The following is a 22962-nucleotide window of genomic DNA, read 5'->3' as shown; positions in this document are numbered from 1 at the left end:
CTCGCAAACGAAGGCAAAAAGAAAAAAAATGTAAACATCACCGTTGCTGAGGTAAGGTATTTACATACTAAGTTTCGTTCAAATCTGTTCAGTACTTTGGAAAAAAATTCTTTATTACTGCGAATTTAAGCACGAATTGTTGTTTAAATAACGAATGAAGGTGAAATGAAAAAAAAAACTCGCGAACGAAGGCACAATCGAAAAAATTTTCACGAGCTAATCATTACCTTTTGGTAGTTTCTCTTTCTTTTTTTTTCTAATTTATTCTTATAGGAGCACTGGAAGGTAGTCCATAAAGCCCCTTGCCTAAACTGGGTTTAATTGGTACCTAACGGTTCAACAGCTCTGAAAGTTAAAATCTGAAACAAAGAGAGAACACACACACGGAAAAAGAAAAAAAGTAAATAATAATAATAATAAATAAATAAAAATAATACATTTTTAATGCAAAAATTAAACATAGATAAATAATAAGGATAAAAGTAATGAATGAAATAAATATTAAGGAAAAACAAACAACAAAATAACAAAACAACAAAGAAAATACAAAAATTAAAAATTAATACAATAAATAAATAAATAAATAAATTATAGTACAAAAGAACAATAAAATATGAATGCAATGACATAATGACAGCAAACCCGCTGACGAAAACAAAACACGGCGGAGCCATGGAACCCGGCAGAGCCGCAAAGCACATCTATATACACCTGCATCTATATCTATACGGCAGTTCATATCTATATACACATGGACCTCCTCAGAGAGGCACCCTTTTGGTAGTTATGACTGTAAGTTCAAAATTTCGTTCGAATCTGTTCAGTAGTTTGGAAGAAATTACTTGATCACTGTGAATTTCGGCCCGTATTAAGCCATATAAATATGGCAAAAACAAACTATGACAAAATTCAAACAATTTTCACAAGCAAAACATTACCGTTAGGTCCTAATGAATAAGTGTACCAAGTTTCATCAAGTTAAGTTTATTAGTTTGATAGATATTCCTTGATCATTTAATTTGTCCGGCCGTTAATTTGTCAGAGACGTAAACCCAGGAGAGCTAGGTTAAAAAAAAAAGAGAAAACCATCGCTGGGAGTCATGTGCTGCACGTGTTGTGTACAAATCGTCTAACAAACGTGAGAACTTCTGACATTGACTTCGGACTACCGCCCCCCTATCGCCCTCTTCTTCCTTATCTCCCCCCAAAATCAATCCACCGCCCCTAGGGGAGCGATATCGCACACTTTGGGAACCACCGACTTAGACGTACCAGCGCTCTGTAACACTAACACTTTGTATTACTCGTCACGGGTTAGTATTAGTTGCATTTTATCCTAATTAATATTAACATAATTATACGGCATTTAAGTATACCATAATTCAATATAGCACTTAGGATTAAATTCATAGTGGAGAATCAATAATAGTGTGCCTCTGGTACCGGGTGGGTAGCCTCCCAGCAGGTTTAAATTACTTTCAATTATCGTGAGATTGTCATCTATACCCAGCAAGTGTTAACCCACCGGAAAAACACCCGTGCGTTTCACTACGTCGTGGTATATATAGACGCACCTTACATTAGTAACCACTGCCCTATGTGACTTTATTGTTTGCATTAATCTGACGAATAAAATTTCCGTCCGTTTTCAAAACATTTATCGTCCTGAAAATAACCTTAGTGCGCACTGTCTGTTCGGCCTAGTTTAGAGCAAAGGGAAGAGGACAACAAGTTTAATTTCCATCCGAGGTGTTTTAAAAAAAGTTGTACAAATGTCTAATAATTTACTTCAAAAAGATGCGGCAGGTAACTAGAGAATATATGTTATGAAATAGATTCAAACAACGAGATAATACTAGCAAATCTAAGCGTTCATTTATCAGCTATTTATATTTACGGTAATGAACAAGCATGGGAAGATGTAATTAAATAATCGATGAGCTGCATACATGAAATGTGAATAATACCTCAATGACACTTGTTACCAAAATACCTTTAGGATCAGATCATATACTTCAAGCTCATAAGATCCCAGAAAAATACTAACATTTGTCTATCTCTTCAGTCCTGAATTCGAGCACAACGTATAAGAAATGACAGGATAGTCTGAAAGTGTAGATTCAAGCAACGAAAAATAATCTAAACCTAACAACATCCAAGCAAAATCATTTAAATCTGAGAAATAGATAATTTCTGGCTAATGATTCTTGATCAGAAAAGATTATTTCATTTGAGTGAAATATACACAGAGCTATTTCCAGTAAATAAACGCCTTCTATAATACTAACCAATTACGAGGACTTTAACATTAATGATGAAATAGATAAACCTCGTAGCTGAATGTTCCCCTACTACAATCACAAGTGTAGTCCCTTGAAGGATTTTGAACGAACATGGTTATCTTCAAAATACACATTAGGATATAAAAATCATCAGACGTTAACGGTAGCCTCGCTAATCTACATTTCACGAGACGGATAACAATGATTTTAAACTAGATCACAGGCAAAGAAATGTGTCGCGCGCCACCGTTCACGCAACCCTTTGTCTACCGAGAGTATCTCTAGGTATTCAGCCTTTAGGTAGGTACGTATAGCATTGACAACGGTAAATTTCTCGTAGGTAAAAACCTAAACAGGCAGGAACAAGAAAGTCTGGCTTGGGTTCGGCGGCTGAAGCGCTCTCATTGTTACGTCACTGACAGACACAGACATTCCAGATCTGTGCTTTTCGATGATGGCAGTGCCTGGAAATTGACAATATCAAATTATTTCGTGTATATTCATGCCCGTCAATGATGCATTACACAGTATTCTTCTAGTGAAAGTCATATGAAGATGCACATTTTAGATATGTCTGTTCTATGAAAAACGAGGGAATATTTATCAAATTATTTTCTGTACACTATAAGCATGCATTATCGATAAGCTACCTTTAACCTACAATTTCATGTGAAATAAACCATAGAGAGTCAATTACCCGAGACTCGCATGGTGCAGGTCTCGCCCATCCGTGTTACGTTGCACGTCACTTCGACGTGAACGCGGCCCAGACCGGGGGAGCTGGAGGCCAGAGGGCGCTGAGGGACGTCTGTACGGAACACCTCAGCCACACCGACGTCTTCAGCGGTGTTCGTGTCCACGATTCTGGTGGGGGGGGCGGAGATTCAATTTTTCTTTATTTCACATCAAAATAATAGAGCAATGAAAACTAGGTATAAAAAGCATTTTTTGCGTTCGTAATTCCTTCAATAATTTCAAAAAAATTCAATTTCGAACACAAATTAGATTTGGATGGGAAGGAAGTGAAATATGATGTAATAAATAAATCAACATAAAATGAAACACGACTTTGAACTGCGTTTTCTTAAATTCTTACCTGAAATGATCGCCGACGCTGAGGGCTTCAATAGTAAATCCAAATCCTCCGCAGTTGGTGTCGCTGTAAAAGTAATTATCGTTGTGAATGTGGCTTTCACTGGCAAAAGTAATTCTCTTCCCATAGCCTCGGCCGATGGATTGGAGTGTCATTGCGCGTCCATCGAATAAATACTTCCCGCTCTCCAGGTTTCGGACTTTGTACTTCGCTCCAACGATGATATTGGGGTGCACGAACGTACCAATCACTGGCAGTTCGTGAGGAAGGAGGCCTGTGAAAAAATCGAAGCATTCTTTTAAAAGTTCAACACAAAATGGTAAGAATGATGTCGCCAGAAGCTCATGTTCAGAAGATATGAGCTCAAATTGAACGACATATTTCAACAGACAAGAGAACTTGCTATGTACACAATTTTCAACAAATTATAAAGTACCATAATATACTTGAATAAATTCTCGGCAGGCATTTTCAGCTGTAATAGATTACATATGGATAAAATAATGTGCACAATCGGGATATATTTCAACATGAACCCTTATTCAAATTCCAAGATACTGTATTATTTTCGCTCGTTTTCTGAAGCATGTCCAACACTGACCAGTGACGATGAAGGATGCCGGTATGTCTCCCTGGTTGCTGGACACGAAGAAGATTCTTTCCTTCTCATCAACACCAGGGACGAGGGTGAAGTGAACGTTCTCGCTTTCAATGCTGCAGTTGATAACTGTTGGCCACAAGAACAAAATTAATTCAAATGATAAGTGTTCATCACAGTAGAGCAAGAAGAAAGAAAGATCAACAGAAGAACGCTAGCGAATTTCTTAGCCTGAGATATTAGCTGATAGGTGAAAAATTCCTAAAAAAGTGGGTTGTGATTGCACATTTTTTGTGATGTACTGCATCACAAAGTTTGCTAAGAATTCATCCAAGTCACAGTCGGTGCAGCCAATTATGAAAATTACTGTCCAGTGTGATGCCAATTTTTGTTTACTTTGAAAAGGTATTTACACTTGCTACTTACAAGATAAATATTAAATAAAGGGAAATGAACTCACTCTCTTCAAGCACAGCGGGACCACTGGCTTTTTCTCTCAGAAGGACGGCAGTGCCTTCCACCGTCTTCTGTTCATAGCCACCAAAATCCTTCAAGTTCTCCACATTGCATAGAAGTGTCACTTTAACGAGCTTCTGAACTTGCTTCAAGGAGGTAACCTCATGACACTCTTCCATTTCTTCCTGAAACCGGAATATTGCATTATAAATACTTATTATGAACTTCATCTGAATATAGCCTTTGGTTCTGTCCAACGAGACTACTCGTGAACAGAACTAAGGCTACTACAGAAGATTCGTTCCCTGTCATACTTTTCGGTTATGCAGCATGATGTAAGCTACAAACTATCTTCAATGAAAAAAAAATGCATCTTAATGACAGTAACCACAAAACCCCATAAATCACGAAAACCAGTGGAGACTAGGAAAACAAAAAGTTTTGATGCTGACCAAGGTCTCGATGACTGTTGCGAAGCCCATGGCGTTACCGCAGCCATCCTTAAGCGTGAATTTGGCCCCTTGTTCCACAGCGACGAGCCGGAATCCATATCCAGCTGAGTGAGTGTCCGAGTAGAAGTAGTGCTCGTTGCAGATGGCAGAGTCGCTCTCGAATGTGATTCTCTTGCCATATCCGCGGCCAATGCTCACCAGCTTTAGAGCTTTACCCTAGAATGCACACGAAAATTATTCATCAAATAAAATTAATTATATGACCTCTTAATAAAAGATATATCGATCTGGCATTACTTACTGTATGGTAAATAATGTAGTTATGATTCAAATGTTTATCCACAAAGAAATGGGGAAAAGAAAGTTAAAAAAAAGTAACATTTATTTGGTAACAAATCAATTATTAAGAGTTTAATCAAATCGAATCAGAGATATTTTATTCACTCACATTGAAAAGAAGTTTGTCAGAGTCGGCCAGGCGCACAACGTATTTGAAGCCGGGAACAATAGCAGGGTCCACATAAAAACCTTTGACGCTGAGCTCTCCAGGTAATAGGCCGTCTTCGATTGACTCCTGGTCAAAGCTCGAGGATCGGCTCCACGGGATAGCTTGTGCTTCTCCACGAGAATCAAGAGAATGCTGAAAGAATGAGTACAATGAGCATCGAAGTATTAAAAAGTGTTTCAGGGTTTGAGTGTAGTGAAGTAAGCTAGTGACATCTAATGAACAGCAACAGTCAAGGTTTTTAACACATAGCATGAAAAATAAAGTATAAATTTCGACCAAAGACTGATCTTGCATGTCAGACGTGTAAAACATGGATATCTTCTAATATTGGTAATTCATTGAGTCAATTTATAATTCAGTGTATGTCATATTTCAAACAAAATAAATAAAATAAAACATTCTCAAATGAAGAAATACGCAGGTAACTACCAAAGTAATCGCGAAAGCATGACAATTAAGTGCTCCAATTGTTACGTAACATCTTTGGAATCAATCTTAACATTAAAACGATCTTGACGATTGCCTGATCCTCGCAATTTAAGGGGGATGAAATAGTGGTGTTTTAGTGTCGAGGAAAGGTAAGGTTGAGGTCATCGGACTGCTTATTGCACACGAGTAAACAAATGCTTGGTTAACTGAACATTTCTTCTGTTTTAGGCTGGTCGACGCGAAGGCGCGTTGATGTCGACAAAGAAACGAAGACACACACGATCTCTGCGACGGGGTGATGACTGCAGAGGCCTCCCTGGCCTACTGGAATCTTCTCCGGGACTCCCTCAGTAACCAAGCAATTGTAACTCAAGTGAGCAGCAACTAGACATACTCAAGTGAAAGTTTGATTTTCGTTCAATATAGTGTGAACTCAGCCAATAATTATAGTGAATAACAGTAATGAACGAACACATAAACCTCGATCATGTTTATTTTCCTTCATTAACACGTATATTATCCATTAATTTATAGATTATAATATATGTGAGGAGAACAAGAATCAGGCAAAGGCAATATCGCTAGTTTTGTAAGAGCACAAGGCACGTTACTTAGAACAGGCTGCTTGAGCAAGCAACTGTTGCATCATTAAGAGGCCCCAAACTCTGCGGCCGTGGTAGAGTAGTTCTGCAAAGAACAGGGTTTACGTGCGGACAAAAATACTACCGACAGCAGTAGCGGTCATCCACACCATCATTCCCATCCGACTTCCAGATTCCCGAGGCGCTATTTAAGTTTCCCTGCCAACCAAATCCTTCTTAAAATATTTTTGTAACCGATTCTGGCCAAATAAAAAGAATATGACAAATGAACGTTCGTTTAGATAAATCTACCCTACTTAACTACAAAATGAGGAAGTCTTACGAATGCTAAAATGATAACTTCGACCCAGAAAGTATTCAAGGACAAAGCTCAAATTTAACGGTAACTTATTAGTTATTGGTGGACTGCTAAAATTTTTTGCAATTTGAAACCAATATTTGCATTAGAATTCATTTAAACCAAATTTTACTTCATTTAACTCGAGATAATTGTTACCTTCTTCTGTAAAAAAAAATAGGACATAAGGTTACGAGTTGACCTAATCCCGATATCTTGATTATGTAACGTTCCTCGCCCCACTAGTAAACTACAGCCTTTCTTCCATACCTAACACGACTCGTATCCACCCAACGCCCAGTCCAATTGCACCGAAACATAAAGCCTTATCACTTCAAAAGACGAATTCTTGAAGACAAAAACGAATTTGAATAATGTTTAGAAATCGGCTGTCAAAATTAGACAGAACGTAATAAGTGTTATGTAACACTTTAGCAACGAAACCAAAGTAAAGAATTTTTTCAAGATGATTTCAAAAAGAACTTATTTTTACTGCGCTAGTATTTATATTGGTTTGACAAACGTAAAATACGACGTTGGGTTACCTATGAGGAAATGTCAAAATTGGTTGCTGAAAGCTGAACATAATTTCAGCTGACAGAAACAACGTTCCTCGCGTGACTTGACAATTACGGCATACAGATATATTAAAAAAAAAAGTCAGACAAAGCAGAAACTCATTACCTAATTTAGCAATCGATAGTCAAGGGAGTGAATGACGTTTTTAACAAGCTCATAAATAAATTTTTTTCTAAAATAGTCATATTATTGAAAAATCGTAAATGAAGATGATTGACTAATTGGTAAATCAATCACAATTATCTGAATTCTGATTATGTTAAATGAAAGGCGCATGTAAAATTAAGTTCTCGGAAAGTGACGAGGCTTCATCTTGAGGTAGCACTAACCCAACTGCCCCCGCTGTTAAAAATTAGATTCAGTGACTCACCTCATCATCTCGGATGGCCTGGCAGTATCTATACCAGAGAGATCCAACAGCCGGTTTGGCATCAGCGAACAGCTGATGTGTTGGAGACTATAATTAGGCTTGATAGAAAAATGAATCAATACTCTGCTTACCTACCTATCTTCATAAATCAATGCTTTGCACGTTTTATACCTATTTCAATCTAATAGAAATTACGTTAGAAAAAATCTTATATCAACAGATTTTTAATTAGAATTTTTTTGTACTTACGGAGAGGCCGGTATAGTTTGAAACATTCATTTCAATGACTGGCAGGCTGTTCAGGGACGAAACTTTGCCATTATTCGGGCCCATCTTGCCCTCGGAGCAGTTCACCGAGCGCTCCAAGGTGTATGGCACAATATCTTGACCATTCAAACTTTCTTCTCTCGGAGGCAGGATAATGGTCATGTCAGATAGAAAAATGTCGCTAATGAGATGAGACATGATTCTTGAATTTAGTGTTTTCAGAATTATTTGATGACGAATGAGATTTCAAATTTTCAATATCGTTTGAAGTTTCAATTCACAGGTTCGCAGCAGAGAGATGTCTTCACACTTGGCCAGTAAATTGCGTTCTGACAAGCAAGAGCCTAGAGGTGGTTTATATACCTCGAGAGGCGTGGCTCCAAGCGCTAGACACCCTCTTGAAACTGCCATATCACCGCTGATCTGCTGCCTCTCTTCTACTCTTTATTGTGAGCAAAAAATATATTAAACGCAATAAAGGTACTGCGTCGTCAGTGTAGCTTTTTTAGTACCATTATTGGGACAAATACATAAAATTTGACGACAAATGCATATGTATTCGCGTCATGAATGAGCCATGATAAAAATATGTTATTCAAAAATTTATTCGCGTTTATAAATTATTTTTATATGAAAAATTGTGAGAGAACTAAAATTGTCTAGCATATTGTGTTACGATGCTATCAGTAAATACAATGCGAACTTTTTACAAAAAATCAAAATTCAGAATTAAAAAAAAATTAATTCATCATATTTTGATGGAAAATGTTCCGGAGATCGGTCTCGAAGAAAAACATATACATGCATAATAATCTATAAAAACATAGAATTTATTCGGCAAAAAATGGCATATTCTATAAATTTAGGAGCAAACTACTCATATGAATATTTTTTTATAGTTTTAGCCGTATTTTCCTAATACATATAGCACAAATAATTTACGAATAAACAGGTCGCGGCTGTTCTAGCTTACAAAAAAACTCTAGCCAAGCACCAATACATAAAATGACGAACAAATCCGGTTAAAACCAGTCTTTATTGTAGTTAGGGGAGAACCTGCAATCGATTTATGGTTGTCTGATGGTAGAAACCCCCAACCGTTACCCCAGCGCAGTTCCCCCCGAGTTCTCTTCTTCCCTTCTAATCCAGATTGTTCAGGATTCCGACCTGATGGCGCCGCAGTGCGGGCAGCCAAAAAAAAGAACAATTATTGATCTAGTAATCTTTTAAACGAGCAGGTCAAGCTATGGCGGATTTTTGCTGTAGATCCGCAACATTATTATAAAAAATATAACTCAGTAGTCAGTACTCACTGCAGTGAGTGACGGAGAGCGCATTTTCTCGTCGACGAAAAAGTGAAGTCACGGACGGACAGACGGACGGACTGACATGGCGAGCACAATAGTGCATTTTTTCATTAATGAGAAAATGCACTAAAAATAAGTGATCCTGTTCCATGAGTTTTATTTGGCTAATGCTTCAAGTTCATTCTTTTTTCTTTGAATATATAAGTTTAATTGAAGACCAGCGAATTGGTTTATTATTAATTTTTTCTATAACAAGGTTCATTATCTGTTAAAAAATGTGAATTAATAAAACAAGTTCTCTTGCCTTCAATAAAACTTGAATACAAGAACGAATTCTGCCGTGTTATACTAACTAGAAATAAATGAAGACAATAACCGTGCGAACACGTTAACTTGACTATAAATTCAGAGCATTAAATTGACTACAATAAATGAGCTTTCTCGATTGGAGAGGTCTTATTTGAGAATCTGCATTGTAATTTCTTTAAGAAAGTATCTTTCATCACACCAAAGTGGTTCCCATAAAGTTGCATAGGCATAAACATAGAATCTATGTTTATGCCTATGTCTATGCCAATTACATAACGGGAATTCGAGAATAACAATAATTTATCTACGGCTCTAGTAAAAATACATTAATTTATCTCTAGTGAACTCTAGTAAAAATACAAGCTATATGAATGTCATTCTATGCTGTTTTTCTTAAATTAAGTTTCTTGTTTTTTTTTTATTTTAAAAGTTTTTGATAAAGAGAAGTAGGTGTTTTTCATGAACGTTGGTAATCAGTTTCACCTGCGCGCGCAGCCGACAAGAAGATAACCTAAGGATAAAGCTTGACAGGGAGACGTATGTTAGAGGGATTGATTTATTTTTTTAGATAAATTATGCAGTGTATATGGATAAATTGCGCAGTTAGCAAAAGCATTGCGAGATCACGTGGCGCCTGCGTGCTGAATTGAGACTTGATTCGCCTGGAGCTTGATAGCTTTTTGCCAGTAGAGCGCAATCCTTTTAAAGAAAGAACTGACGATATGAACACATTAAAAAGCTTGAGTAAGAAAGAATTAAGTCAACAGAGAAATCAATTATTTTCCAGAGAAATTGATGCCGTGGCCAGAATTTTAATAAGAGTCTTGGGAAATACCGACTGGATGTACTAAAGTTTATTAATTTATTTATTCTGACCATATCACTTTGTCACAAAAGTATAAGCCATAGTTATCATGCAAAATCACAGGTTTTCAGGTTATATATCTAACAATTAAAACATTTTTGAGATTTGTCACATGAGTGCATTACGTGCTCAAAAAATTTAAAAAATCAACAAATATTTATCATGAACATCATGCAACGGAGGAATTAAAAAGTTTAACAATATAATTTATATCAATAGTCAATAATAATTTTACGCATGCAATATGCGACGGCCACATACCAGCATACTCTGCATACATTGACGAAAACATTAATTTTTTGTTTGAAAATCGCTACGTATTTTTTGGAGGCGTGTAATTATAGAGCACGTCGTTAAAACCCATTGCATTATGAGACGAGACAAATGAAGAATCAGGATCAAAATAAGGAGTCTTCGGCCACAGTTCAATATAAATGCTGAAATATATCGTGGGCGAAATTGCAATAAGTTGTAAGAGCAAGGAACCCACACCATCTCCTGCGGTCGTTGTAAGCCTGAATTGTGTCTGTAAAACGAGTCTCGCATTCCGACGCCAATAAGGTATGAGTAACTTTCTAGACTCGGACTCCATTATGTTCTTTGTCTACTCACTCAGTTTGACTCCATTATGTTCTTCTACTCAGCTAGCTCAAAGATTAGAGAAATACGATTTAACCGTTAGCAAATGGCCCATAAATTTCACAATCGTACAGAGTGTAGGTACAGTTGTACCTTTGCAGTCCCACACAAAAATGCTATATTTCAGCCCAAAATATAAACTTATTTATTATTTATTTTACAAGCTAAAAGAACTTACGCAACGTGCAACGATAATAAATTAACATCGAAGAACCCGAAGTGGCTGGTTGGTGCTTTATTTTATAAAGCATTAATTAGTAGTAGTAGTAGTATTTCACCAACTAATTATAGTGAAATGATAAAGATATAAGTTGCCAAATAGAATTTCAATGTGACATTTAATCTCTCCTGACATTTTCTTGTTATATAGCTGCACACATACAACTACTACACTATAACTACAATATAACTACCATAACATTTTACACGATTTTAATAATAAGTTAATAACGCTTTCTTCCATGTGCAAGTGTTCATTTTCTGCTTATCTTACTCAATTATCAAAGTTACACCTACATGAGAAGCCTATAAGACCATCGAAGCTACACTGGAAATATCAGTCCAATATCCGTATCGAGAGATAACAATTGCGCAGTTAGTCCTACATTGCTTCGAGATAACACAAGGCTAGTCATACATACTCTATAGGTATGTTTTATTTTAAACATAAAATGGAACCTGAGAATTGCTCTAAAGTGTTTATTTATTATTATTATTTTTTTTTTCTTGAGATAACGCAAGGCTATTCGATCCTACCATTGTTGAACCATGAGTCCTACATATTCTATGGACTATAGGTATGTATCGTTTTAAACATATAATGTAATCTGAGAATTTATTTCAAGTGTTTTTTTTTTTTGTTTCGAGATAGTACAAGGCTAGTTCTACTTCCCCATATGACTGACACATTCAGTACAATATAACTGCATTTACAAGAGAAACAGTACACCTCGCATCTCATCTCACCGGGCAAAATACGTAGAAACAACGTTAAATTACTGTTGATAAAACGAAACAACGCATATTTAACAAACGAAACAATATTTAATTTGCCAACCATTCAACAAAACAACTCTCAATTCAACGTCATTCAACGAAACAACGCATATTTAATAAACGAAACAATATTTAATTTACCAACCATTCAACAAAACAACTCTTAATTCAACGTCATTCAACGAAACAACGCTTAAATCAACTTCCATTGTTGTTCTCTCGTCACTCTCTCGCTAGGCGGAATGGCACGGTTTATTTCCATCACGTGGCCACCTCGTGCAACATAAGCCCTGCAAGACAAGACTCGCCTCACTGCCTGTGTTGGATGCCAAATATCTGCAGCTTGCGTCTTGAGCCAAAGTTATGATCGCTACTTTAACATCGTCACAGGTCCAAAGACCTTTAGTTAACTGACATTCCTGGGTCTAACGCGCAAATACCATGACTGGGTAAAATATTAGCTATATTTCTCGGCACGAGGAAGATCTACTATGGATAATATAAGTTTAATGCCGGCAAAATAGTTCCAAATGTATGGTAAGATGTGGTAACAGAACTGAGCGTCTTGACAATGCAATAGCCATACAATTTGGAATGTGAAAAAGATTTGGATATGATTCATTATACTCGGCCTCTCACCTGCAAAAATTAATTTGAGCAGAACTGTAAATGGCATAAAATTAGGCCGTAAGCATTTGAATTCAATTATTCTTAGAGATAAAGAGTGCGAATTTAGGGTAGATCTTAATTAAATTCTAGAAATTAACCATTTTTGACAGCTTAGGGTAAGATTTTTTTTACAAAAATGAAGAATCAATTGATATTTAATGCAGAAATGCAGTTCGGGTCATACCAAAATGAGGCTTGAGGCATCCAAAATCTTAACATGATTGTTTCCACTAAATGTTCTCAAGTGAATCTCAACACAAAGACCACATTCGAGACTTGCAGTGGCGGTCGAATCTCCACCACCTCGTTCCATGTTTGTATGCATCAGAAAACAAACCACTTGACACAGCAGTTTCCACGCCACCAAGAACTTTTATTTACAAACTTCAGCTGCATTGCTGCATGTGTATGCAAGGCGTTCTCCACTACAAGGTCTACCGCTTAGAAACTTCCTCTTGTCTGTAGAGCAAGCAACCCAGCTCGCTGCATCTCACATGACCAAATCCTCAACTTCCTTTTTTTTATCATACTGAACGTCCGCTTCTTAAAATAGATTAGGCAGCCAATAGCAGGGTTTAGGGACAAAGGCAACGGAACAATCCTTTTTTTTATATGAAATAACGATCAAAATTTATTACGATTGATACTATAATTCGTGTTGATAACTTTTTGTAACAGCATCTATTTTGTACGTATTAAATGAAGGAACATGTATTGATTTTGATTCAAGAACTATATAAATTTAACATTCATCTAAAAATAAAGTGTTAGACAAGAAAGCAACTGAAAGAGCATTTCACTGACGTCGCAAATAATTTGGATATTTTCTAAAACTGTTGCAATTCTATATTATATACATAGTAACTATATTCTTTCGTGTTAATTATCAAGCCATTGACAACACTCAACGATATAGGCAGAGCTGGGCAGCGCTACTTTGAAATGTAGCGGCCGCTACCGCTACATTGCTTTAAATGTAGCGCCGCTACCGCTACTGAAAAGTTATCAGCCGCTACATGTAGCGCGCTACTGCCCACCTCTGGTAACAACTAACANATAGGATTAGAGCACTTAGAACTTTAGTGATAATAAGATGATAAAACATGCAACCAACATTTGTTTTATTGATTTTATCCATATGGACGGTTTTATTGAAGTTGATAAGATCTTAATTACAGAAAGACGTGATGTCACGTCAATACTTACGTGCACAAAGGCAGTTTGGTGCGGCATTGGCCTCGTGATAAACTGGCCTTGCCATTCTGGCAGCGCAAGGCCCGTTGTTGTTCTTTCCTCAAACACAATTAAGACTCCTCGCTAAAAATAGATTAGGAATTAAATAACATTAAACGCTAATATTTTTCTGATTTGCAGGTGCGTAACTTCTTGTGACAGCTGCGATGAAGAAAATGACCCACCAATGAAACAATTTTTATTAGTGTGGAACAATGTGTGCGGAAAAGATGTGGAAACGTTTATTTAATGTCGATTCAACGGAAAATAATTTATTTCAACGTTGATTCAACGTCAGATGTCTGGTGGGGACCCATTAAACATGCACAACGTTTTATCTACAATATATTATCAGCACAATTTTTAAAGGTAGGTAGGTAGTTTTCCGTGGCTCCAATCGTTCACGCGAGCGGGCGCACAAATAAAAAATTGTTAGCGCTCCAAATGGCGTTCATCACGGAAGCGTGAACTAAAGAAGTTGTGAATTTTTTTTTATTAAACTTCCAGCTGAGCCCAGCACATCCATGCATCCAGTCGAGTGACTAAATTAATCGCCCAAAAAAGGTTAACGTCCGAGAGCCGAAGTGTAAGATACGTAAAGCAGCTACGTATTGAAGTATATTACAATCGAACTTCAAAAAAAGTACTGAATTATGCCAAATACTCGAGCTGATAATACTTTGATTATAATGAAAAATATTTAATGAATCAAGCAAGATGTATTAGGTTTGTTACTTGGGGAAATAATTGCGTCATATCAATACTTAATGCGTTACTGCTGCCATGTGTCGGGATATTTTCACGGACAAAGTTAAGGTCGCCAGGGCAGAAAAGTTGAGACTAGCTCATCCTTCAGCGATATTTCCTCGAGTTCATAATACAACAAAACTGCATTAAGTATTTCTCACATCCAAGTGGATAGCCTCTCTTCCGCATAGAAGGGAAAAATTGAACCTAGTAATGCATCACAAGATAAGTACCATCACTGGCTGTATGACCTTGTTACCTGATCACTCTACAGTACAACAAAACTTCTTCTAACTTGGGGCCAAAATTATATTCATTGGCTACAGCCCTTCTTCCCAAAGTTTACATTACTTAAGTGCATTATCCATACAAAAAATGATATTCGTTAAAAAATATACCCTTCATTCACTGCATTCACTTTTTTACCGATAATGGCTCAATGAAAAATTCAATCCGATTCATGGTATTCTTCGAGAAATAGATACTTCATGGGGTAAAATCAGGATACTTCATTGGTTATGCCAGCTTTACTTTCAACAGCCAGTACAATATATTCGGGGAAAGAGAGTTGAGTGAATGAATATTCCTTGCCGAGTTAGGAATAAAAAGCAATCGTTAGCAGTCCACAAATTTTTTACGCCTGAGTTTGATATTAATCAACAGGGAAGAAAAACATTATCAAATAGCATTGTCATGACGACCGCACCCATTCAATGTGATCATAATTAATAATTTGGTAACAATAAGTGTCAACTGAGGCCATGGGGAGGATATTTATCTCACTGTGATTACCGCAGTATACAAGCGTGCTGAAGTTTATGAGGCATATTAGACTCCTTGTCTAGTGACTATCACGTTTCTTTTTCTTTTTACTGTGATTCTCAAGAGGCGACTGAGCAGGACTCGATTTTTGTCTTTTGGTTGCCGCAATTTCATCAGAATCGTGAGATAAGTTTTTTGAGTTTGTAGTATCACTATTCGTATCTAGTGACCAACCACTTGCGTCGCAATTGTACGTTCCATTATTATTTGCTACTTCTTCTGTAATCATACGATCAACTCCAGATTTTCGTGACTTTTTCTTCTTCTTTTCAGAATGAGAATGAGTGGCATCATCTTTTTTCTCATCTGTATCACCTGGTGAACTACAAATATTATTGAAGACGTTCCTGAAATTTGCTACGAGTGGATCGCCTTTCCTCTTTTTCGTAGGTCTGCTGAGCTGGTCTTGAGGAGTTAGCTCCTCTATGCTGTGACGACCTCTTTTGACTCCTTGCTGGGGCAACGGCGAGTTTCCTTCTCGGGACCTCACCTTCGATGATGCAGCTTGAACTGGAATGAAAAATATTGCAGTTTGAATCAAGATAGAAGAAATGAATCTGTCAACAGTAGGTACTTGAAGAAATATATTCAAGGCTAATTCAATCAAAATATGACTAAATTATCACCATCATTCCCCCACGCCTATGACTAGATTGCACAATCGAAAGCACATAATCCCATTGATTTCATTTCCTTCATTAATCAATTATAAATACGTCTGCCGCTGATTTTTCGCTTTGCTCTTTCTCCATGAAATTTTATCTCATGGAGATACGGAGTATTTCGGGACGACAGGACGTAGCAGAACACAGCCACAGCTTACGACGTTCTTCATTCACGGGTATTCGTCAGTCTCGCACCGGCGACTATCAACGTACTTCTCGGTCAGGGTATGTGGGCCTGTCGACCCTCTGACGAGCCCATATACCCTGACCCATATTTCTATTTCGAGCCCATATTTCTATTTCCGGAGGAGCGTCGATGAGTAGCCGCTACTAAGGCCTTAAACCCGTCAACCTCTGGGCTGCCGGGACTACCACCGCTGGACTTGGCCTCGTCATTCGATCAAAATTTGGATTACGGATATCGAGCTTGTGTTGGTGCCATGACGGCCTTGGTGCAATGATTTCAATGCTTTCCTTAACGCTGATTGAATTCCTCTGGCAGAAGTTCTCTCCAGGCGGTCTTCAGCTTTGTTTTATCATTTCAGTCTGTAGAATCATTATCGCAAATTGAAGCAAATATGGAAAGATTTTGGCAATACTTTACTTCAATTCGTACCTATGAAATGGCAGACAGGCTTCAAACAAACAGGATGGCTGAGTGGTTACAGTACAGAGTACCAAGATTGGAACAGTATGTTGCGTGTTTGATACCGCAACAAGCTGTGAATGTTCTGCGAGGTTAAGGATCGGCGACAGGCCTACGGCCTAATGAACGCCGAAACCGCTATTTTTATTAATTGTCTAGCGTTAGTTTAGCTTAGACATCCCTCTCTTGGAGGGAGCCTATTCGAGTCAGAATATTTCACTGTTGAACATCATTTCCCTGCTTCAGACCAATTATAAAGGTACTGCGATCGTTTGAATTTTGTGGGGAGCGCGGTGGTAGCACCGACATTATTTCTCTCTACAGCCAGTGAGATCTCTGCTACAGCAGTTGTTCGTCGTACAAGATTGACCTCTGACGTTCAGTCGGGATTTTCTGATACAATTGTTTATCACATATTAGTTTTGGAGCAGCAGACAAATCTGTCGAACCGTCGTTCACTCCCTGCTAAACGTTTTTCAAGAGTTCTTGAATAAAATACAAAGTGAAATGAATCGAGTGGCAAGAATGTTCATGTTTGGTCTCAATTTGAAAAATGGAATATCGATACATAAAAGTAGAGTATCTGGCAAAACGAATTGAAGTAATCACAAGCAATCAATAATGGTAGGATAAGATTTTAATATTCAAGGCACGAATCAGGGAGCCTAGATTTATTATTCAAGTCATAAATCATGGAGCCTTGATTAATTAATAAACATAGAGATGGATATTTGGCTACAAAATGACGATGGTCTAAGAAAGACAAGCTGATGGTCCAAAATAAAAATTACTACAGGAGTTAACAACAAATATCTCAAACACTATTTCAAGATAAATGTTTTCAAGATCAATGTTTGGCTTCCCGAGATCAGTGAAAGGAAAATCTACTACTAATCCATGTTAGAATACAATGGCAGATTAATCAAATGATTAATTCAAAGTTAATGATCGTAACATGTGAACTGAGACGTTATAAAATGGAAATCATATGGGCTAATTCCTATATTTTTTACTGTTAATAACATAATTCAACAACAGACACAATTTTGAATACTGTATTGGATCATAAATCCTATGGCGTGAATTATCACACAACAAACCAACATTGAAAAATGATTCATTTTTTACCAAAAGTTGAGCTGTAGCCAGAGAAAAAGTCTCTGGCAGGCAGATCTGGTGGTGTGTGCTCAGCTGGTCTGAGGTAGTCAAGATCATGTTCTTGTTTGCAAACATTCCACTTTGGGAGATGAAGTCTGGCCTGCACTTCCCCCAGGATTGAGGACTCCGAATTCACTGAAGCAAATAGAATAAATTAGTGTGATACGGTAGAATAAATTAGTGTGATACGGTAGAATAAATTAGTGCAATACGATAGAATAAATTAGTGTAATAGGGTAGAATAAATGAGTGTAATACGGTAGAATAAATTAGTGTAATACGGTAGAATAAATTAGTGTAATGCGATAGGTAGAATAAATTAGTGTAATATGCTAGAATAAAGTTTGACCAAGGTAATTAAATCATATGCATCATATATTTTTATAAAAGTTTTTTTTTTGCTTTTTTGAGGCCAGACAACTTTTTGTGTTGGATATTACCTGGACCTATTGGAATTGGAATTGTGTGTGTGCTGACCTCCAGTCAAGACTTTTAGATCGGTCATTCAAACGTCATAAAAAACTATATTAATCACACTCGGCAGTTAAAAAAAAGTTCAATTAATAGCATTTCACAACAATCCTAACAGACTGAAATAATTCAGTTATGCTAGTCAACATCCTAAAAGTAAACAGAAAGAATGTATTAAAACATTCCAGCCTGTTACCTTTGCCTCCCCACTCTCCCTTCTCTCAACCCTCCACTATTTCCATTTCCATTTTTGGGCCGTCGATCCTCGTCAGGGACTTGCCTCCCCCCCAGGGTCCCACACCAGGCACGCCCTCTGGTGCACCACAGCAGTCACTCTCTCCTCAAACCATCTCTTCTGTCCATCTCTCACCCACACCTCTAAAGCCTCACCCCTCAAAACCACAGCCGACTTTTTCCCATATACCACCACTACTCTTTCCTCATCCTCTCCCAGCCACAACACACCCTCATCATCTGCACTTATTTCACTCAACAATGGCCCCCGAGGTGCCCTCGCCTTGAAAGTTTTTAAAGATGGGTCCGGAGTGGCTAGTCCCATCTTCCTCTGTTGTGAGCAAGGGGGTGTTGGGCATCTCCCCTTGCGGCTTGACCCCACATTGCCCCCCGCCCCCTGGTGGATCCTTTGCCGCTCCAGGGGCCAACAGCTGCTGGCCCCGGGCGAGTCCCCCTTGCGCCACAGGAGGCGAACCACCGAGCAAGGTCAACACTCCACTCCACAAGACCCCACTCTTATCATCCTCCTCCTCTCCCTCAACCTCCACATGTTCTCCAAATATCTCTCCACACTCTTAGACATAGCCACAGTGGCTCCTTCAGATAGACCCACAATCATTGCCAACCACTCTTTGCTTGTTCTCTCATACCCAGAATCACCTCCATTATAGACTGGCATTCTCTCTCATATGCCCCACATTCCATCAACAAGTGCTTTAGTTTCATTCTCATCCACATAAAACATTTATCTTCCCTCCTCCCATTCCACCTGTATACAGGGTCATCAATATTTAGCGTTACATTTTTTTCAAAATTAATTGTTGATAATTGTCCTCGATATTTGTCATTTGTTTACACCTTCTCATTATTCTTTATCATTATTTATCATTTATCATCTGTCTGTCTTTATCATTAAAACACCAACTGTTTGCTCAAGTTGTTGACAAATGCCTCCAAAGATCCAAGATTCTTTCCTCCTCCCATTCCACCTGTATACAGGGTCATCAATATTTAGCATTACATTTTTTTCAAAATTAATTGTTGATAATTGTCCTCGATATTTGTCATTTGTTTACACCTTCTCATTAATCTTTATCATTATTTATCATTTATCATCTGTCTGTCTTTATCATTAAAACACCAACTGTTTGCTCAAGTTGTTGACAAACGCCTCCAAAGATCCAAGATTCTTCTTTCCCACATTCATGATGGCATGCTGCCAAACCTCATTTTCAGTGATGAGAAGATATTCAATGTTGAACACCACTTCAAGTCTTCAACTCCCAAAATGATCGAATTTGGTCAAAGAATGAGGACGAAGGATCCCGTGTGGAGACTGGGAAGCAATGCCCGACCTCAGTGATGGTCTGGGCAACTGTAACAGAGCCCTCAAGGAGTCCCCTCTTTTATGTTGACAAAGGGGTGAATTTGAATCAGAAGAACTATCGAGATGCCATCCTTGTTGGTGCATTGCTGCCCTGGGAACAAAAGCACTTCAAAAAACGTCCCTGGTCTTTCCAGCATGACTCTGCACCATCCCATGGGGCCAAATCGATTCAGGAGTGGCTGTCCAAGAATGTTCCTCACCTCATTACCAAAGATAAATGGCCCCCATCGTCACCCGATCTGAATGGCCCCGATCTAAAGGTCAAACTGCTGAAGGAGAGGACCAAAATCCCGCAGAGTGTCATTCGTGACTCGTGTAAGGCTTTCTCTAAGTGTCTACAACTCTTTATTGATGCAGGTGGTAGACATATTGAATGAAATTGTGGGAATTGTATCTCTGAACCTCTGCCTACAAAAATACATTTTCAAACATTCACAATCGTGTTTCATTTCATAGTTCTAACCACTCAAAGTTGTAACGCTAAATATTGATGACCCTGTATGCATATACCTAACTAAAACATAAGTCTAACTGGGAGAAAAACAAGGTATGACAAAACTGGTAAGAAAGGATTGCAACAAAAATTTGAAAAATGATATTTTGATAGGTAGGTATACATTAAATAATTTTTTTTGCAATTAAAATAAAATGCAATATAATTATTTCATACTTTAAAACAAGAATCAAATGGAATTGATATGTAAAATGTCAGCTTTAACAGTCAGTATTTCTTTGATTAGCATACATTAATCCTATTCTTACTAATGGGATTGATGACAACATGATTCCCAAATTACAGGCATTATTGATCACAGTTAACTTCAAGCTACCTTTTAATATTAATTAGCTACTAATTAGCTATTAATAAACCTTGACTGAGTAACTAATATTCATTATAAAGTATTCATTTATGATTGAGTTCCAAACTAAACAATGGTGGGCAATTTTGCAATATCCTATGCATTCTGAAAAATCTTTAATTAGTAATTTTTATTCAATTCCATACATTTACTGACACACGGGAGCATGTTTGGGATATTGCATAACATATTTAGAACAAGCCATTTTCCATCACATTCTGTGCATAGCAAGTAAACCTGCAATTACCATATGTTTATTTTTATATTCCATACATTATAGACATACTTAGAATGAGAAAATATCACAAAATATATATTGAATTAATCTACAAAAAAATAATTACTATTTTATTAACTCAAAACTTGGAAATACATATATAATTGGATCTTCTTTTTATTTTATAGATAGATTTGCCTTAAAATCTTTTTCTACTTGATATTCCTTCCTCTACCTTTTTTTCTGTAGCAAAATAATGTCAAAATATAAATTTTAGATTACTCTGGTCTTAGATTAGTAATTCTGTGAATTAACTGGCAGCTTAAAAGGTTTACCAGGAATAAGTGATCCATTTTGGCCAGGAAGCCATGGAATGATTGGATTCTCATGGAAAGGCCTCATTGTAATATCATAACGTTTCCCTTGAATATTGAGCTTAGAAGGCTTCCTGCCTCCAAACTCTATCTCACAGCCAACAAGGTCCTTAGGGTCAAACTGAAATGAAAAAATTAGTATAAAACATACAAATAATAACCTTTGCATGACATAGAGACATATATAGCAAGCGCAAATATGGTACATTAGATAGAGTACAGTGAAAAATATAATAGCAAATGATTGCAATAATGTGTGCAGAATTTAATCAAAGTTATAGAAAAAACACACTAATCCTATTATTATATCATATGAATAATGTTAAAGAATTTTGTTTAAAAGAAATTTAATGAGAATGATAAATATTTTTACATGATTACCGTAATATGATTGTCTAAAATCTTTCAGAACTTAATTTTTGAAAAATACACAGAAATTTAAGGTGCATTTTTCAATAGGAATGCAGCAATACTCAGGTCACAGAAAATGACAGTATATTGCAATCAGATGGGCAGCTTGACAAATTTTAAAATGATTTATGAGTGCATTAAACAAACTTCTATACTACTTACAAGGCCTCTAGGTATCCTAAAAACACAGTATTCTTGATCCCTATCATCATCATCATCATCATCATCTGTTGATGACAAATTGATACACGGCTTAGTTATCTTATGAAGTTCCATGGAGTTGGTCAACTTTGCTTCAGCCATGAGCTCTAAAGGAACAATTTGCTAAATCTGAAAGAAAAAATATAATAAATGCATCTTATATTCAACAGCAACAGAGCTGGAAAAGTCCTATTTTTTCTGAAATATTGTGGTTCTAATATCCTGTAATTTCAATAGGTATGAAATTTCATAAAATTATGTCATGATTTTTTGTTTGATTGAAAAAATCGCGGTTTGCACTTCACAAACATGTTGTTTCATACAATTTTCAACTTCCACAATCCAGAGTATATATACTTCAATGCTCCTGCCTCCAGCCAAAATAACAGGCAGAACGTAATAACATCAACAACAAATCAACCTAAAATGTTTCCTTAAAGATCACGTAGTTGCAGTCACGTCAGAGCAGTCAGACTGCAGTATCACTTGTTCAGTTGCCGCTTGAGTGAAGACAAATGTTAGGGACTGTTTTTAGGGTAAAGTTAGAGATGTTCAACCTAAAATGTTTCCTTAAAGATCACGTAGTTGCAGTCACGTCAGAGCGGTCAGACTGCAGTATCACTTGTTCAGTTGCCGCTTGAGTGAAGACAAATGTTAGGGACTGTTTTTAGGGTAAAGTTAGAGATGTAGGGTTAGACGTGCATGGGACTCTCTGACTTTGTAAATAATAAGTTTGCAGCTCATAAATGGCTTTTCAGGGCCAAGACATAGAATTCAC

General features: G+C 37.1%; 2 protein-coding genes across 2 annotated transcripts; both read right to left on the bottom strand.

Moving 5' to 3' along the window:
* Window positions 1-1767: 1767 nt before the first annotated feature.
* Window positions 1768-8135, bottom strand: LOC108666024. The gene is made up of 9 exons (XM_018152832.2): window positions 7956-8135; window positions 7707-7778; window positions 5330-5521; window positions 4882-5097; window positions 4434-4614; window positions 3977-4102; window positions 3379-3649; window positions 2980-3146; window positions 1768-2746 (listed from the first exon to the last, which is right to left on the bottom strand). The coding sequence occupies exons 1-9, from the start codon at window positions 8133-8135 to the stop codon at window positions 2631-2633; spliced, it is 1521 nt and encodes a 506-aa protein (XP_018008321.1). The 3' UTR covers window positions 1768-2630.
* A 7115-nt stretch (window positions 8136-15250) lies between these two features.
* Window positions 15251-22658, bottom strand: LOC108666033. The gene is made up of 5 exons (XM_018152840.2): window positions 22606-22658; window positions 22146-22313; window positions 21534-21693; window positions 18000-18164; window positions 15251-16070 (listed from the first exon to the last, which is right to left on the bottom strand). Exons 2-5 carry the CDS (start codon window positions 22284-22286, stop codon window positions 15580-15582), a joined length of 957 nt encoding a protein of 318 aa, XP_018008329.1. The 5' UTR covers window positions 22287-22313; window positions 22606-22658; the 3' UTR covers window positions 15251-15579.
* Between the last annotated feature and the right edge of the window lie 304 nt (window positions 22659-22962).

This window comes from Hyalella azteca, unplaced genomic scaffold, assembly GCF_000764305.2.
Source record: "Hyalella azteca isolate HAZT.00-mixed unplaced genomic scaffold, Hazt_2.0.2 contig6646, whole genome shotgun sequence".
Taxonomy (NCBI): Eukaryota; Metazoa; Arthropoda; class Malacostraca; order Amphipoda; family Hyalellidae; genus Hyalella; species Hyalella azteca.
This window is presented reverse-complemented; position numbering and strand designations above follow the sequence as displayed.

What these genes read in the sequence shown, in the direction of transcription:
- LOC108666033 (XM_018152840.2), bottom strand. Translation starts at nt 22,286, where the DNA reads ATGGCTGAAGCAAAGTTGACCAACTCCATGGAACTTCATAAGATAACT. An exon ending in AAATGGATCACTTATTCCTG is followed by an intron (nt 18,165 to 21,533) that starts GTAAACCTTTTA and finishes TATTTGCTTCAG; the next exon opens with TGAATTCGGAGTCCTCAATC. An exon ending in TGGCTACAGCTCAACTTTTG is followed by an intron (nt 16,071 to 17,999) that starts GTAAAAAATGAA and finishes TTTTCATTCCAG; the next exon opens with TTCAAGCTGCATCATCGAAG.
- LOC108666024 (XM_018152832.2), bottom strand. Translation starts at nt 8,135, where the DNA reads ATGACCATTATCCTGCCTCCGAGAGAAGAAAGTTTGAATGGTCAAGAT. An exon ending in GGCATCCTTCATCGTCACTG is followed by an intron (nt 3,650 to 3,976) that starts GTCAGTGTTGGA and finishes ATTTTTTCACAG; the next exon opens with GCCTCCTTCCTCACGAACTG. An exon ending in AGCGTCGGCGATCATTTCAG is followed by an intron (nt 3,147 to 3,378) that starts GTAAGAATTTAA and finishes CCCCCCCACCAG; the next exon opens with AATCGTGGACACGAACACCG.